Source organism: Mobula birostris, chromosome 5, assembly GCF_030028105.1.
Source record: "Mobula birostris isolate sMobBir1 chromosome 5, sMobBir1.hap1, whole genome shotgun sequence".
Lineage (NCBI taxonomy): Eukaryota > Metazoa > Chordata > Chondrichthyes > Myliobatiformes > Myliobatidae > Mobula > Mobula birostris.
Genome location: NC_092374.1, coordinates 40298606 through 40313989, shown reverse-complemented (window position 1 = coordinate 40313989; position 15384 = coordinate 40298606). Strand labels below are relative to the sequence as shown.

The 15384-nt window shown below is 36.8% G+C and overlaps 1 protein-coding gene across 2 annotated transcripts in view; it reads left to right on the top strand.

Annotated features, from left to right (window-relative positions):
* fcho2 (FCH and mu domain containing endocytic adaptor 2) overlaps window positions 1-15384 on the top strand; it is a 216065-nt gene that overhangs the window by 78841 nt on the left and 121840 nt on the right. For both annotated transcript variants that reach the window (XM_072257932.1, XM_072257931.1), the window contains exon 9: window positions 11150-11194. In XM_072257932.1, the coding sequence (XP_072114033.1) occupies window positions 11150-11194 (45 nt within the window). The remainder of the gene's footprint in view (window positions 1-11149; window positions 11195-15384) is intronic.

Here is a 15384-nt window from a genome sequence, read left to right as displayed (position 1 = left end):
ACCTAGGGACAAAGGTAATGGGAAAGGAAAGATGCAAAAGGAAAGATCAGATGAAATGCCACCATGGGCTGAAGATATTGTTCGGACACTGAATTCAATTAAAGATCAGAATGGGTCAATTAAAGACCAACTGGAAAAGAATATTAATGAAATGAAGTCATTTTTGGGAAAGCTTAAAGACTTGGAAACTCAAGTCATTACACACGAAGAGGAATTGAAGATAACTAAGCAAAAATTGTTTGAAGCTGCAACCTGTTTGGAAAGATATCAAAATAAGATTATAGACCTGGTACTAGGTCTCGCCAAAGGAACATACGAGTTGTTGGGCTGCAAGAGGGAGCTGAAGATAGAGATTTAACTGCTTACTTTGGTAAGCTTTTTCATACTTTATTTCCTACCATACTATCACAGCCGCCTGCTATAGAAAGAGCACACAGAGCTTTTATTTCAAAATTTAAAGATCCAAATAAACCAAGATCTGTTTTAAAATTAAAGATCAAATAATGCGACAGGCAAGAAAACAGAGTGTTTTTAGATTTAAGGAACCTGAGCTCTGTTTTTATGAAGATTATCCAAGGGAGGTGATGGAACAAAGGTCAGGATTTGCTCTGGTAATGAAACAGGCATATGATTAGAAACTGTTTCCTTCTCTGTGTTACCTGACAAGAATTAAAGTTTTTCCTCCTAACTCTCCTCCTTGTACATTTTTTCATCCAAAAGCCGCACTGGACTTCGTTCAAATTATATCTGCCGCTGCTACCAAATGAACTATCTGAAAGGTTGTTTGGTTATCTGTATATTATTCGCATTTTGGAAAGAAGGTTTATGAAGGTTACTTGATATTCCATTGAGAGAGTAATAAAAGAAGATAAGGAGATTTGTTCATTATTGCATATTATTGGTTTTCTTTTGGAAAGAAGATCTATGGTTCAAGTATGACTGTTTAAATGGTTACTTGGACATTCGACTGAGAAAAGAGGATAAATGGATCTGGTTTGATGTTATTTTTGTTTCTTAATTAATTAATTCGTAGTTTTTTTCCCCACTAATGGGGCTTCTTTTTATATATATATATATATATATATATTTGGGAGGGTTTAATTACTTATGGTATTATTAACTAGTATTTTTGAAAATTTAGCTGGGTTAAATATGCTATTAACTTTTTTCTGCTTTATTATAGTGTCTTATAACCAATTTAATGTTTAGGGATTTAATGTTAAACTTAAAAATGGCACTGATTTTTCTTTTTAAGAGATAACATTATTTTGGTTCTTTCTTGTTTAATAGATGCTGGAATGTAAATACTTTCCTTTGTTGAGACTTTATTGTTTTTCTTACAAGGTCACTCGGTTTTTCTTTACTAACAGGAGGAGGGAAAGATAATTCATCAAAAATTTTTTTTTTTCCCTGTACAGACAGAGCGGTCCCTGGCTTTGTATTCTATCACAGCTTGCTTGCCTTTTTTTCGGGCTTTCAGGGAGGTGGGTGGGGTTAGTGTTAGGAGTTTTTTCCCATTGGGTGGTTCTGGAGCATACGTGTTTTCTATGTGGTTGTATTCTTTATCGCCACCATTTTTGATCATCCCATATTGGTGTGTGCTCTGCGCATGTATAAAGTAGAATAAAATCATAGTATTGTACTTAAACGGATTAACGTAATAAATTGGAATGTACGTGGTTGGAATCATCCTATCAAACGAATAAAGACCTTTAAAATTATTAACCGATTCCAACCTAATATAATTTTTGCTCAAGAGACACATATCAGGGTGGAAGATCAAAATAGATTTTTTGGATCGTGGAGAGGTTTGCAGTTCCACTCTACTTCTCAGAGTAAAACTAAGGGTGTGTTCATCTTTATTAAATCCAATATATTTATTCAAGAGGATATTGAGTCAGATTCTAATGGTAGATTTTTAATTGTTAAAGGAGTGATCTGTAACAGAAAAGTTGTTTTGGTCAATCTATACGGTCCTAACTTAGATGATCCTTGTTTTTTAAAAAAGATATTTGCTTTACTGCCAGATTTAAATGAATATATGTTGATAATGGGCGGGGATTTTAACTGTTGTTTAAATCCTATGTTTGACAAGAACTCAACCAATCAGCGACTTCCAAATTGCTCCGCGTCACTTATTAACTCCTTTTTGATTGATTTCGGATTGATCGAATTATGGAGGTATCTGCACCCTGATAACAGAGAATATTCTTTCTTTTCACATGTTTATAAAAAATATTCAAGGATTGATTATATTATAATCAATCCCTGCTTCTTGCCTAGTGTTAAAAATTGTAAATATGACGCTATTGCTATACCTGATCATGCGCCTCTGAGTTTGTCTTTTGAATTTGATGATGTCATTCTTGCTCGCCCACCATGGCGCATGTCTCAGACATTATTGCGAAACTCTGACTTTGTCAGTTTCATTGAAACCCAGATAAAATAATATTTTTCTTTTTAATGATACGGGGGTATGTCCAAATTAATTATATGAGATACATTTAAAGCATTTTTACGTGGTCAGATCATTTCTTATTCAGCTAAGCTTAAAAAACAGACTAAAGCACAATTAGATAAGATTCCAAAATAAATTAAAGACTTGGATAATATTTATGCAATTTCCCCTAATATTGATTTATTCAAACAAGGGGTGGAACTTCAATCACAATATAACCTATTACTGACTCATCCCATTGAAGGCTATTTGCTTAAGTTAAAGAGCCAATTTTATATGTTTGGAGATAAAAATAACAAACAGCTGGAACCAAAAGGCAAATATTGAAGATTTGTGAGAATGATGGTACTCTTGCTTAGGAATATGCAGAAATTAATAAGATTTTTCAAGATTTTTATACTGAACTTTATAAATCTCAATGTCCAGTAGATTCTTCTGAAATGAATGTTTTCTTACGAAAGATTGCTTTTCCTAAAATTTCTGTTGAGGATCAAAAAACTCTTGATGCCCAAATTACTGAAGCCAAAATTCATGAAGCTATTTTTTCAATGCAATCTGGTAAGGCCCCTGGACTTGATGGCTATCCTGTAGAATTTTATAAAAAGTTTGGAAAATTGCTTTCTTCCGTATATGTTGGAAATGTTTAAGGATTCTTTTGTGAAAGGTGATTTACCCTCTACTTTCTATAAGGCTTCTATTTCTTTAATTCTTAAAAAGGATAAAGATCCTACTGACTGTGCCTCATATAGACCAATTGCATTATTGAATGTCAATGCTAAGATTTTGTCAAAGATAATGGCCAATCGGTTGGAGAATATTTTGGGTAAAATTATTTTTAAAGATCAAACAGGTTTTATAAAGGGTCGTTATTCATTTTCAAACGTTTGGAGACTATTTAACATTATATATTCGTCCTCTTAAAACTCCACAATGCGTCATCTCTTTGGATGCTGAAAAATTGTTCGATCAAGTTGAATGGAAATATTTATTTAATGTTTTAGAGAAATTTGGCTTTGGTGTTAATTTTAATAATTGGATTAGAATGATATATAAAGCTCCTATTGCTACTGTTGTCACTAACAACTGTAGGTCTCCTTTTTTTCAGCTTTCACGGGGGACAAGACAAGGTTATCCATTAACTCCTTTGTTATTTAATTTAAAATTAGAACCCCTTGCTATTGCTCTTCGTGAAGCTGAAAATATTCATGGGATCTGTGTGAATGAGACCATTCATAAGATTTCTCTTTACGCTGACGATTTATTAGTTTATATATCTAATCCCGAACAATCGATTCCTGCCTTGCTAAAATTATTCAATGAATTTGGAGATTTTTCAGGATATAAAATAAATTTTAGTAAAAGTGAATTGTTTCCTTTAAATGAATCTGTCTCTATATATGATAATACTCCTTTTAAAGTCATGGATTCTTTTAGATATTTAGGTGTTATAATCACTAAAAAATATAAGAATCTTTATAAAGCCAATTTCGTTCCCTTGGTAGACTCTATGAAGTATTTATTTAGTAGATGGAGTCCACTTACATTTTCACTTGTTGGTCGTATCCATATAGTTAAAATGATGATTTTACCAAAATTTTTATATTTATTTCAGAATATCCCTGTTTTTTTGACTAAGAAGTTTTTTGATCGGATTGATTCTATTATTTTATCTTTTATTTGGAATAATAAAAAACCAAGAATTAGTAAATGTCACTTACAAAAGTTGAAAAAGGATGGAGGTCTCGCTTTGCCTAATTTAAGAATGTATTACTGGGCTGTTAATGTGTGATACATGTCCTTTTGGTTATATTGGGTTGATAAGAATGATTGGCCAATTTGGGTAGACCTGGAATTGATTGAAAGCTGTGAAACAGTTTTATTTAACCTCTTTATTGGGAGTTGCTTTACCTGTACAATTAGCTGAAGTTACTAATTTAAACCTATACCCTGTGATTAAGCATTCTTTACAAATTTGGCTCCAGTTCCGCAATTTTTTTAATCTTAAAAAATTTAAATTTTGTAGTTTAATTTATCGAAATTACTTTTTTAAGCCTTCTTTGAGTGATCCAATTTTTTTTACTCTGGAAAAACAAAGGTATTAATTCTTTTTTGGATTTATGTAAAGAAGATAGATTGATGTCTTTTGAACAATTAGTTGATAAATATTCTCTTTCATACTCACACTTTTTACAATACCTTCAAATTAGACATTTCTTACAAAAATATTTAAGTAATTTTCCTTGTATATTGGAGGCTGACCTGTTAGATACTATTATGAGCATGAATCCTTCAACGAAGTGTTCTATTGGAAGAATTTATAATTTATTATTACAATGGAATAAGCATCCCTTATTTAAGATTAAACAAGATTGGGAAGAGGAACTCAATTTGACTTTTATGACGGCAGATTGGACGCAGATTCTGAAGCTGGTTAACTCTTCTTCGATCTGTGCTAGTCATTCACTGATTCAATTTAAAATTGTACATAGTTTACATTTTACGAAGGAAAGACTGTCTAAAATATTTCCTAATGTTGATAGTTACTGTGATAGATGTAAAACGGAGACAGCTACGTTGACACACATGTTTTAGTCTTGTTCTATATTAGAACAGTTCTGGAAGTTAGTTTTTTCGACAATTTCTAAAGCACTTAAAATTAATTTACAACCTAACAAATTAACTGTGCTCTTTGGAATAATTCCTGAAAATATCCATGGTATCCCTGTGTCTGACCAACATGTTATTGCATTTGTTACATTGATAGGTAGGAGGGCCATTTTGTTGAAGTGGAAGGATACATCAGCTCCCACTTTGTCACAGTGGTTCTCTCAAGTGATGCTATGTCTTAGTTTGGAGAAAATTAGAAGTCGAACCTTTGAACCTTTATTTGATTTTAAGAAAAGATGGGGTTCATTTGCTCGTTATTATCATTTGAGTTAATTGATAGATTTCCTCCATGATCTAATTGTAAATTTTTGGTGTATATTTTTTTCTTGCTGGCGGTTTGATGTTTATCTTTGGAAGCTTTTTGTATGATGCATGGCTCTGGGTTGTACACCAAATGGGGTGCGTCTCCCCCCCCCTCCACTTTTTCTGCTTAGTAGGGTTTTTTTATTATCACCAAAAAATTTTCAATCCTTAGACTAATTTTTTTTTTCCTTGGGACATTGTAAGTGTTGTTTACTTCGATGTACTCGTATTATTTTTGAATAATATAATAATAAAAAGATTTGAAAAGAAAGAAAGGAAATGAATGGGCTTGTTGCTGCATGCGGACCAATATGGTGCAAGATCAACACCAATATTTTCTGACATAATTGCTTTAGAAACTGCAGACAATAGTAACAATCATGAAGATCTCTCAGGAAGCTTGTAATGTCTACGTGAATATGAAAGTTTTACAGAAGCAATTTAGTATATCAATCTAGAGATCTCTGAAAAATAAAATTTCACATTAACGATTATGAAATTTTATGAAACTAGAGTTGATCTGCATGTTGCCACATTTGTTGTATTTGCTTCTCTTTCAAAAATATATTTTATAATTTAACTACTTTTGGTGAAATTCAGTGATGAAATATGTCATTGATGGGTGAATATGGCAGGTTGTGTAGTAGGGCGCCCTTTCCCTTTTTGAACTGTTTCTCTTCAAGTTAGAAACAGGCAGGGTCTGTGCGTTTAAACAAAATGTCATCTTTGATCAAGGTTTCAGATAACATTATTTTACACATCTTAGTTTCTAAATTATTTTCCTTTGAAGTACTATAAATAATTGAAATACCTGCCTTGATCTAGTGTTTAAAGATGTTCTATAATAATATATGTATTTGCCTCCTGGTCTCCAGTTATCATGGTTTGTCCTTACAATATGTACAGATATAATTTTATATTTGTTAGAAATAACAGGAAGACATCAGGCACTGGAATTAGCATGCAAAAATTGACCTTTTGTGTTGAAGATCAAAACTGAAATACCACCAGTTACCTTTTGTTTTGATGCAGAATTAGTTGAGGCTAAAATATTTCAAATTCCACTTCTATAAAGCTGTTCATTAAGGATTGCACTCAGGCTTTAATGCTGTCAGAAAAATAACATGTTTTGCCATGATTAAATAGCAGAATGGTAGTCGGTTCAGTGCTTTTCAGAGAGAGGTTGAATCAACTTTCTACTGCAGAAACAATTCAGAAGTGATGCGCTGTGAGGAGGGTCAGAATGTGTGCTTGCATCCCGCTAAGTTGTCAACTAGCACAAAGCCAGGCATGCAAAGGCTTGTCATCTCAGGCAACAGTTAAAGCATATGCATTGTAAAAACTGTCCTGTCATGCATGATTTCATAATTGAAAAACATACCTCGTTATAAAACTTGGTTGGCTGCTTGATTACATTTTTGCTCTTTTTTTGCTTTAGTTCTTACTACTTTGCTACTCTTGTTGGAATTTGAGATAATTTTGGCATAACTTTCCACATGATTTGGACAGATTGAACTACTAGGTATGCTAATAGCTCAAACAGAATATTTTTTTAAGAGACTCTTAAGAATTCCCTTAAGTGACAAACCTATCCATTTGTTGTGTACTGTATTTAATTTGGTTGAATGACTTTAGTTTAAGCCCATCAAGGTTTAGAAAATGTGATCTAATGGTAAAAGATATTGCTGCTAATATTACAAAAGTTAAAGTATAGTGAAATAATTCTGCTATTGCACATGAATTTTGAAAAATGTACTCTTTTTTTAAACTGAGAATTTACTTGTAATTTACAGATGGTTATGTGCTATCATTTAAGACCATAAAACCATAAAGCATAGGAGCATAATTAGGCCATTAGGCCCATCGAGACTGTTCCACCATTCAATCATGGCTGATTTATTTTCCTTCCCAAATCCATTCCCTTGCCTTCTCCCAGTAACCTTCATCACCCTTATTAAGAATCTATCAAGTACCTATCAACCTCTGCTTTAAGTATACCCAATGACATGTCTTCCACAACTATTTGTAGCAATGAATCCTACAGATTCACCACCTTCTAGCTAAAGAAATTCCTCCTCATCTCTGTTCTAAAGTGATGTCCTTAAATTCTGAGGCTGTGTCCTTTGGTCCTAGACTATTGGGAACATCTTTTGCATGTCCACTTTATTTGAATATTTCAATATTTAATAGACTTCAGTGAGAAATCTAAACTTCATTAAGTACAGGCACAGAATCATCAAAAGCTCCTCATCCTTTAACCCTTTCATTTCTGGGATAATTCATGTACGCCTCTTCTGCACCTCTCCAATGCTTTCATATCCTTTATTAGATATGGAGCTAAAAATAGCTCACTGTACTCTAAATATAGTCTGACAAATGCCTTATAAAGCTTCAGCATTACATCCTTGCAATGCATATTGGTTTCAGATTTATTCATCTGAAATCTGATTATTTGAAAACTGTAGTGGCTACATATTTTGATATTTTATGAATGTGCATTTAAAAAAAGAAGAGACCTGCATTCATAAAGTATTTTCATGTTTCATGATGTTTTAGTGCTCTGTACTACCAATTAAGTACTTCCTATATTGGATTGTTGTCCTTTGTGAAACCTGATGGTCAATTTGTGCACAGTAAGGTCACATAAAGAGCAATGTGCTAATGAACAAATGAACTATTTTGATTTCATTGCTTGAAGTCTAAATGTTGACCATGGCACTGATGTAAATTCCCTTGCAATTTTTTCCACTTGTTAGAATTGACGTAGGTTTTACACCTGATCTGAAAAAATGACACCTCCAACTGCCACCGTACTGTGTTGAACTGCTAACTGGGATTTTGTGCTCAATTCTGTGAATGTGGTTCTGACTTAGGCCAATACAATGCAGCTGACACTTAACTGGATGTAAAGATGTATATATTACAATGATTTTATTTTGGAAAAATAAAACTTCAAAAGCTTCTAACCTAGATCTAAGCTCCGAAGCTTTGTTTGTCCTTTCAAATAATTATCCTATAAATATGTGGTCATACAGGCCTGGTACTGTTGACTAGAAACTTAGAATCCTGCAGAAAGAAACATTTGCTCAAATTCTTCAACCCTATGCCGCCAGCTAAAGAGATGATTGCTGATTTGTGACCAATCCCCCTTGTCCATTCGTCCCCCCAATCCCTCCCCACTGATCTCCCTCCTGGCACTTATCTGTGTAAGCGGAACAAGTGCTACACATGCCCTTACACTTCCTCCCTTACCACCATTCAGGGCCCCAAACAGTCCTTCCAGGTGAGGCAACACTTCACCTGTGAGTTGACTGGGGTGATATACTGCGTCCGGTGCTCCTGATGTGGCCTTTTATATATTGACGAGACCCGACGCAAACTGGGAGACCGCTTTGCTGAACATCTACGCTCTGTCCGCCAGAGAAAGCAGGATCTCCCAGTGGCCACACATTTTAATTCCACATCCCATTCCCATTCTGACATGTCTATCCACGGCCTCCTCTACTGTAAAGATGAAGCCACACTCAGGTTGGAGGAACAACACCTTATATTCCGTCTGGGTAGCCTCCAACCTGATGGCATGAACATCGACTTCTCTAACTTCCGCTAGGCCCCACCTCCCCTTCGTACCCCATCTGTTACTTATTTTTATGCACACATTCTTTCTCTCACTCTCCTTTTTCTCCCTCTGTCCCTCTGAATATACCTCTTGCCCATCCTCTGGGTCCCCCCCCCCCCTTGTCTTTCTTTCCGGACCTCCTGTCCCATGATCCTCTCGTATCCCCTTTTGCCTATCACCTGTCCAGCTCTTGGCTCTATCCCTCCCCCTCCTGTCTTCTATCATTTTGGATCTCCCCCTCCCCCTCCAACTTTCAAATCCCTTACCACTCTTCCTTCAGTTAGTCCTGACAAAGGGTCTCGGCCTGAAACGTCGACTGCACCTCTTCCTACAGATGCTGCCTGGCCTGCTGCGTTCACCAGCAACTTTGATGTGTGCTGCATACATCTCCATTAGTTCACAAGAATCTCTCTGTCTCGGATTCAATTGACCAAGTGTTAATTAACAAATGTAAATACCACCTTTTGTGTGAAGAAATATTTCCTAACTCACTCTTGAAAATCTTAGAAGTAATTTTTTAAATCATGCCTTTTGATTCTGGACTCCAGATGAAGCTATCCTACCCTAACAGTTTTCATTGATATCTTGAAGATTCAATTAAATCTATCCTTAATTTGTGTAGTTTCTTCTCTTAATTTATCCTTTGGAATCTATGTATCTATATCCTTTGTAAGGTGTGTTCAGAACTGTTCATTACTCCAGATTTACTCTAACTAGGGTTTTGTAGAACAGAATTTATGTAGCATAATCCATCCTCGCATCTAGTAAAGAGGTTCTCTTACTCATCACCTCAAGGCATAATAAATGGCAATTTTTGTAGTCCCAAAACAGATTTCTAAATTCTGTGCTTAACTAGTTACCTTTGGATTTTTTTTAAATAGTGGAATGGCATTTGCAATTTTCCAATCAAGTTAATAAACTGAGAGAAAATTGGAAGAATATTTTTAGTGTTTCTACAGTGTTATTTCATTAATTCATTTGAGCGTGAGATAGAAATTATCTAATCATTGTGGTCTGTCACTTTGGTGTTATATATTTTTCATCTTTATAATATTTTAAATTTGTGAATTTTGGTGGGACTCCATCCCTTACTTAATATTTTTGGGGGCATTGTTAGCATGCTACACTCTTCCTCTTCTTGCAAATAGTATTAATTGTTCATTATTATTAAGAAAGTTCTTATCTTCATTTTGAAGTTCAGTTATTAGCTTTCAAGGAATTGATATAATTATATTCTTTGTTCTAATAACATTGTAAAAAGTGTTTATTGTAGATTTAATATCCTTTTCAAATTTCTCTCTCTATATCCTTTTATACCTCTCATCAAATGCAACACCTTTTCCTCTTTTGATATCAATCTCTCCACTCCGGTTGCTGGATTGGAGGTATATTATGCATTTTATATGTATTTTCTTTTAGTTCTAGATTGTTCTGTATATCTTTAGTTGTTTTGTCAACTTTTTTTGTTACATTTTTCCTTGAATACTTTTCTCCAATCCAACTTTATTTTGATTTACTTAACTTATTGTGGACAGTTGTTTAGTTCTGTTAAACGAGAAAGAAATCAATTGTCAATATATGACTTTGGTAATAACATGTCACGTGAAGTTATCTCTTTTGAAGCTGAAGATAAGAGCCAGTCAGTTTATAGATGTCTTAAAATGAAGAGCTCTTACCTTGTTTGGGCTTCTGCTGCCCATGATGACTGATCTGAGGAAAACAAATACAGAAAACTTAAAGGAGTATTGCGTCTGGGTACTCTTCCTATTGGAATGCTGTTTGGTGTTTGGAGTAGGAAACAAATATTTCTTTCTGAAGAGGTATAGAGGGTGGAGATGATCTTGCTCATGTTATTTATTTCTAGTGCCTAGAACTGAATAAACCCTTGAAGCAAAGTAGAGGAGTTTTAAATAAAAACATTATCTGATTCATATTGTAAATGTTTTAAATACATGTGAAATAAAATAGTCAAACATTAAACATCTTTCCATTTAAAGCAAAAAGCTAAGGGTAATTTTGACTGCTGAATTGACTATTTACGAAGTTCTAGTGAATTCTGAAGGAAATTTGATTTGAACAATGCTTTCATGTTCTCGTTTCAGGTTCTGTTGAATTTGAAGAATGTAACATAACCAATGCTTTAGAAGGTAAATGTTCTGCTTTTATTAAATATTAAGATGTCACTTTGATTAATGTGATTGGAAATTAATACGTTATTTTAACATGTTTATATTGTATACTAATAAGGAAAGTTTTCAATAACATTATATAGTGCCTTACAATGCTCACATATCAAATAATGGATTCCTTCTTAATCCTACTCACAATTCGTATTCTTTTATCCCTTTATCATTTTTCTCCTTCCCATCACTGTGCTTTCCTCTTCCCATTGCATAGCTTTCTGCTTCTTCATTCTTTGCTTTTCCCCTCTCTGTTCTGTTCCTTATACACTGATATATCACCCTCTCACTACTTCAGCTCTCTCCCTCTTCTGTCTGTTCCACTCCTACCTTCCCCTCTTCCTGTGTCTTCTACTTCCATGCTTCCCCTCTCTTCATGACCTTTATCCACTCTGCCCTCATATCTTTCTTTGCTAACTACACTTACCCTGCTATTTTCCCTATTTGTCTCTCTTCTCTGCTTTTCCCCTCTTTATCCACCTCTCTTCTGCTCTCTACACCCTCCTCTCTTTTTCTCCCCATTCTCCCAAAGACAAAACATCTTCCTTAACCACTGAAATTATTTGTTTCTATTTTTGTTTAATAATGCAGTTAAATCTGCAAATATCATGATTGCTCGTTTTAATCCCTTGTCACACATATGCTCTTGATCTTGATAAATATAACATAGAATAGTACAGCACATTACAGGCCCTTCAGTCCACAATGTTGTGCCGACCCTCAAACCCTGCCTCCCATATAACCCCCGACCTTAAATTCCTCCATATACCTGTCTAGTAGTCTCTTAAACTTCACGAGTGTGTCTGCCTCTACCACTGACTCAGGCAGTGCATTCCGTGCACCAACCACTCTCTGAGTAAAAAACCTTCCTCTAATATCCCCCTTGAACTTTCCGCCCCTTACCTTAAAGCCATGTCCTCTTGTATTGAGCAGTGGTGCCCCGGGGAAGCGGCGCTGGCTATCCACTCTATCTATTCCTCTTATTATCTTGTACACCTCTATCATGTCTCCTCTCATCCTCCTTCTCTCCAAAGAGTAAAGCCCTAGCTCCCTTAATCTCTGATCATAGTGCATACTCTCTGAACCAGGCAGCATCCTGATAAATCTCCTCTGTACCCTTTCCAATGCTTCCACATCCTTCCTATAGTGAGGTGACCAGAACTGGACACAATACTCCAAGTGTGGCCTAACCAGAGTTTTATAGATCTGCGGCATTACATCACCACTCTTAAACTCTATCCCTCGACTTATGAAAGCTAGCACCCCATAAGCTTTCTTAACTACCCTATCCACCTGTGAGGCAACTTTCAGGGATCTGTGGACATGTACCCCCAGATCCCTCTGCTCCTCCACACTACCAAGTATCCTGCCATTTACTTTGTACTCTGCCTTGGAGTTTGTCCTTCCAAAGTGTACCACCTCACACTTCTCCGGGTTGAACTCCATCTGCCACTTCTCAGCCCACTTCTGCATCCTATCAATGTCTCTCTTCAATCTTCAACAATCCTCTACACTATCTACAACACCAGCAACCTTTGTGTCGTCTGCAAACTTGCCAACCCTACCTTCTACCCCCACATCCAGATCGTTAATAAAAATCATGAAAAGTAGAGGTCCTAGAACAGATCCTTCTGGGACACCACTAGTCACAATCCTCCAATCTGAATGTGCTCCCTCCACCACGACCCTCTGCCTTCGGCTGGCAAGCCAATTTTGAATCCACCTGGCCAAACTTCCCTATATCCCATGCCTTCTGACTTTCTAAATAAGCCTACCATGTGGAACCTTGTCAAGTGCCTTACTAAAATCCGTATAGATCACATCCACTGCACTACCCTCATCTATATGCCTGGTCACCTCCTCAAAGAACTCTTATCAGGATTGTTAGACACGATCTGCCCTTCACAAAGCCTTGCTGACTGTCCCTGATCGGAGCATGATTCTCTAAATGCCCATAGATCCTATCTATAAGAATCTTTTTCAACAGCGTTCCCACCACAGACGTAAGGCTCACTGGTCTATAATTACCCGGACTATTCCTACTACCTTTTTTGAATGAGGGGACAACATTCGCCTCCCACCAATCCTCCGGTACCATTCCCGTGGACAACGAGGACATAAAGATCCTAGCCAGAGGCTCAGCAATCTCCTCCCTCGCTTCGTGGAGCAGCCTGGGGAATATTCTGTCAGGCCCTGGGGACTTATCCGTCCTAATGTATTTTAACAACTCCAACACCTCCTCTCCCTTAATATCAACATGCTCCAGAACATCAACCTCACTCATATTGTCCTCACCATCATCAAGTTCCCTCTCATTGGTGAATACCGAAGAGAAGTATTCATTGAGGACCTCGCTCACTTCCACCGCCTCCAGGCACATCTTCCCACCTTTATCTCTAATCGGTCCTACCTTCACTCCTGTCATCCTTTTTTTCTTCACATAATTGAAGAATGCCTTGGGGTTTTCCTTTACCCTACTCACCAAGGCCTTCTCATGCCCCTTCTTGCTTTCCTCAGCCCCTTCTTAAGCTCCTTTCTTACTTCCCTATATTCCTCAATAGACCCATCTGATCCTTGCTTCCTAAACCTCATGTATACTGCCTTCTTCCACCTGACTAGATTTTCCACCTCACTTGTCACCCATGATTCCTTCACCCTACCATTCTTTATCCTCCTCACCAGGACAAATTTATCCCTTACATCCTGCAAGAGATCTCTAAACATCAACCACATGTCAATAGTACATTTCCCTGCAAAAACATCATCCCAATTCACACCCGCAAGTTCTAGCCTTATAGCCTCATAATTTGCCCTTCCCCAATTAAAAATTTTCCTGTCCTCTCGCATTCTATCCTTTTCCATGATAATGCTAAAGGCCAGGAAGCGGTGGTCACTGTCCCTCAGATGCTCACCCACTGAGAGATCTGTGACCTGACCCGGTTCATTACCTAGTACTAGTTCTAGTATGGCAATCCCCCTAGTCGGCCTGTCCACATACTGTGACAGGAATCCGTCCTGGACACACTTAACAAACTCTGCCCCATCTAAACCCTTGTAACTAATCAGGTGCCAATCAATATTAGGGAAGTTAAAGTCACCCATGATAACAACCCTGTTATTTTTGCACCTTTCCAAAATCTGCCTCCTAATCTGCTCCTCTGTATCTCTGCTGCTACCAGGGGGCCTATAGAATACCCCCAATAGAGTAACTGCTCCCTTCCTGTTCCTGACTTCTACCCATACTGACTCAAAAGAGGATCCTGCTACATTACCCACCCTTTCTGTAGCTGTAATAGTATCCCTGACCAGAAATGGCACCCCTCCTCCCCTCCCCCCCCATCCCTTTTAAAGCACTGAAATCCAGGAGTCATGGAATCAGATGTTCATAAAGTTATTCTTCCAAATTCCTGACAGTGATAATTTTTCTTGCTGTACACAGAGCCAAAGATTACTTTCCACAGCATCATAATAAGATTTAATTTGCACTTGCCTTAATAGAGACTTCTTTCTGTCATCAGTTTTTTTTTCTGTACTCCAAGCAACAATATATTAAAATGCCTCACTTTACACTTCCTCACCAGGAGCTCATTCCTTATGTCTCTTCTTCCATGTCAACAAAATATAGCTGACTGCAATGCTAATGGGAAAATAGGACAATGTGGAGAAACATTTTTTTTCTTTTCCTTCTCCACCTTGCACTGATGATGCCATAGCCTCTGCACTGTTGGAAAATGGTGCCTCTTATGCTACAATGCTGTCTATTGACTGCAGTTCGACATTCAATATGATCATACCTGAGAAGCTGGTGGGTAGACTGTCCTTGTTGGGTCTCAACACTTCTCTTTGTAACTGGATCCCGGAGTTCTTAACAGAAGGACCACAGTTATTCTATGTTGGCAGGACATCTCCAACTCCATCATGCTGAGCACTGGCAGGGTCGCGTGCTCAGCCCGCTGCTGATGCTTGACTGCTTTGCTAAATCCAGTTTAAAACCAAATCATCAAATTTGCTGATGACCCAACAGTGGTTAGTCTCATCAACAATGAAGACAAGATGGCATTCAGAGAGGAGGTAGAGTAGCTGGTAGAATGGTGCAAGCACAACAACTTGAGTTTCAATGTGGACAAGACCAAAGAGATGACTGTGGACTTTAGGGA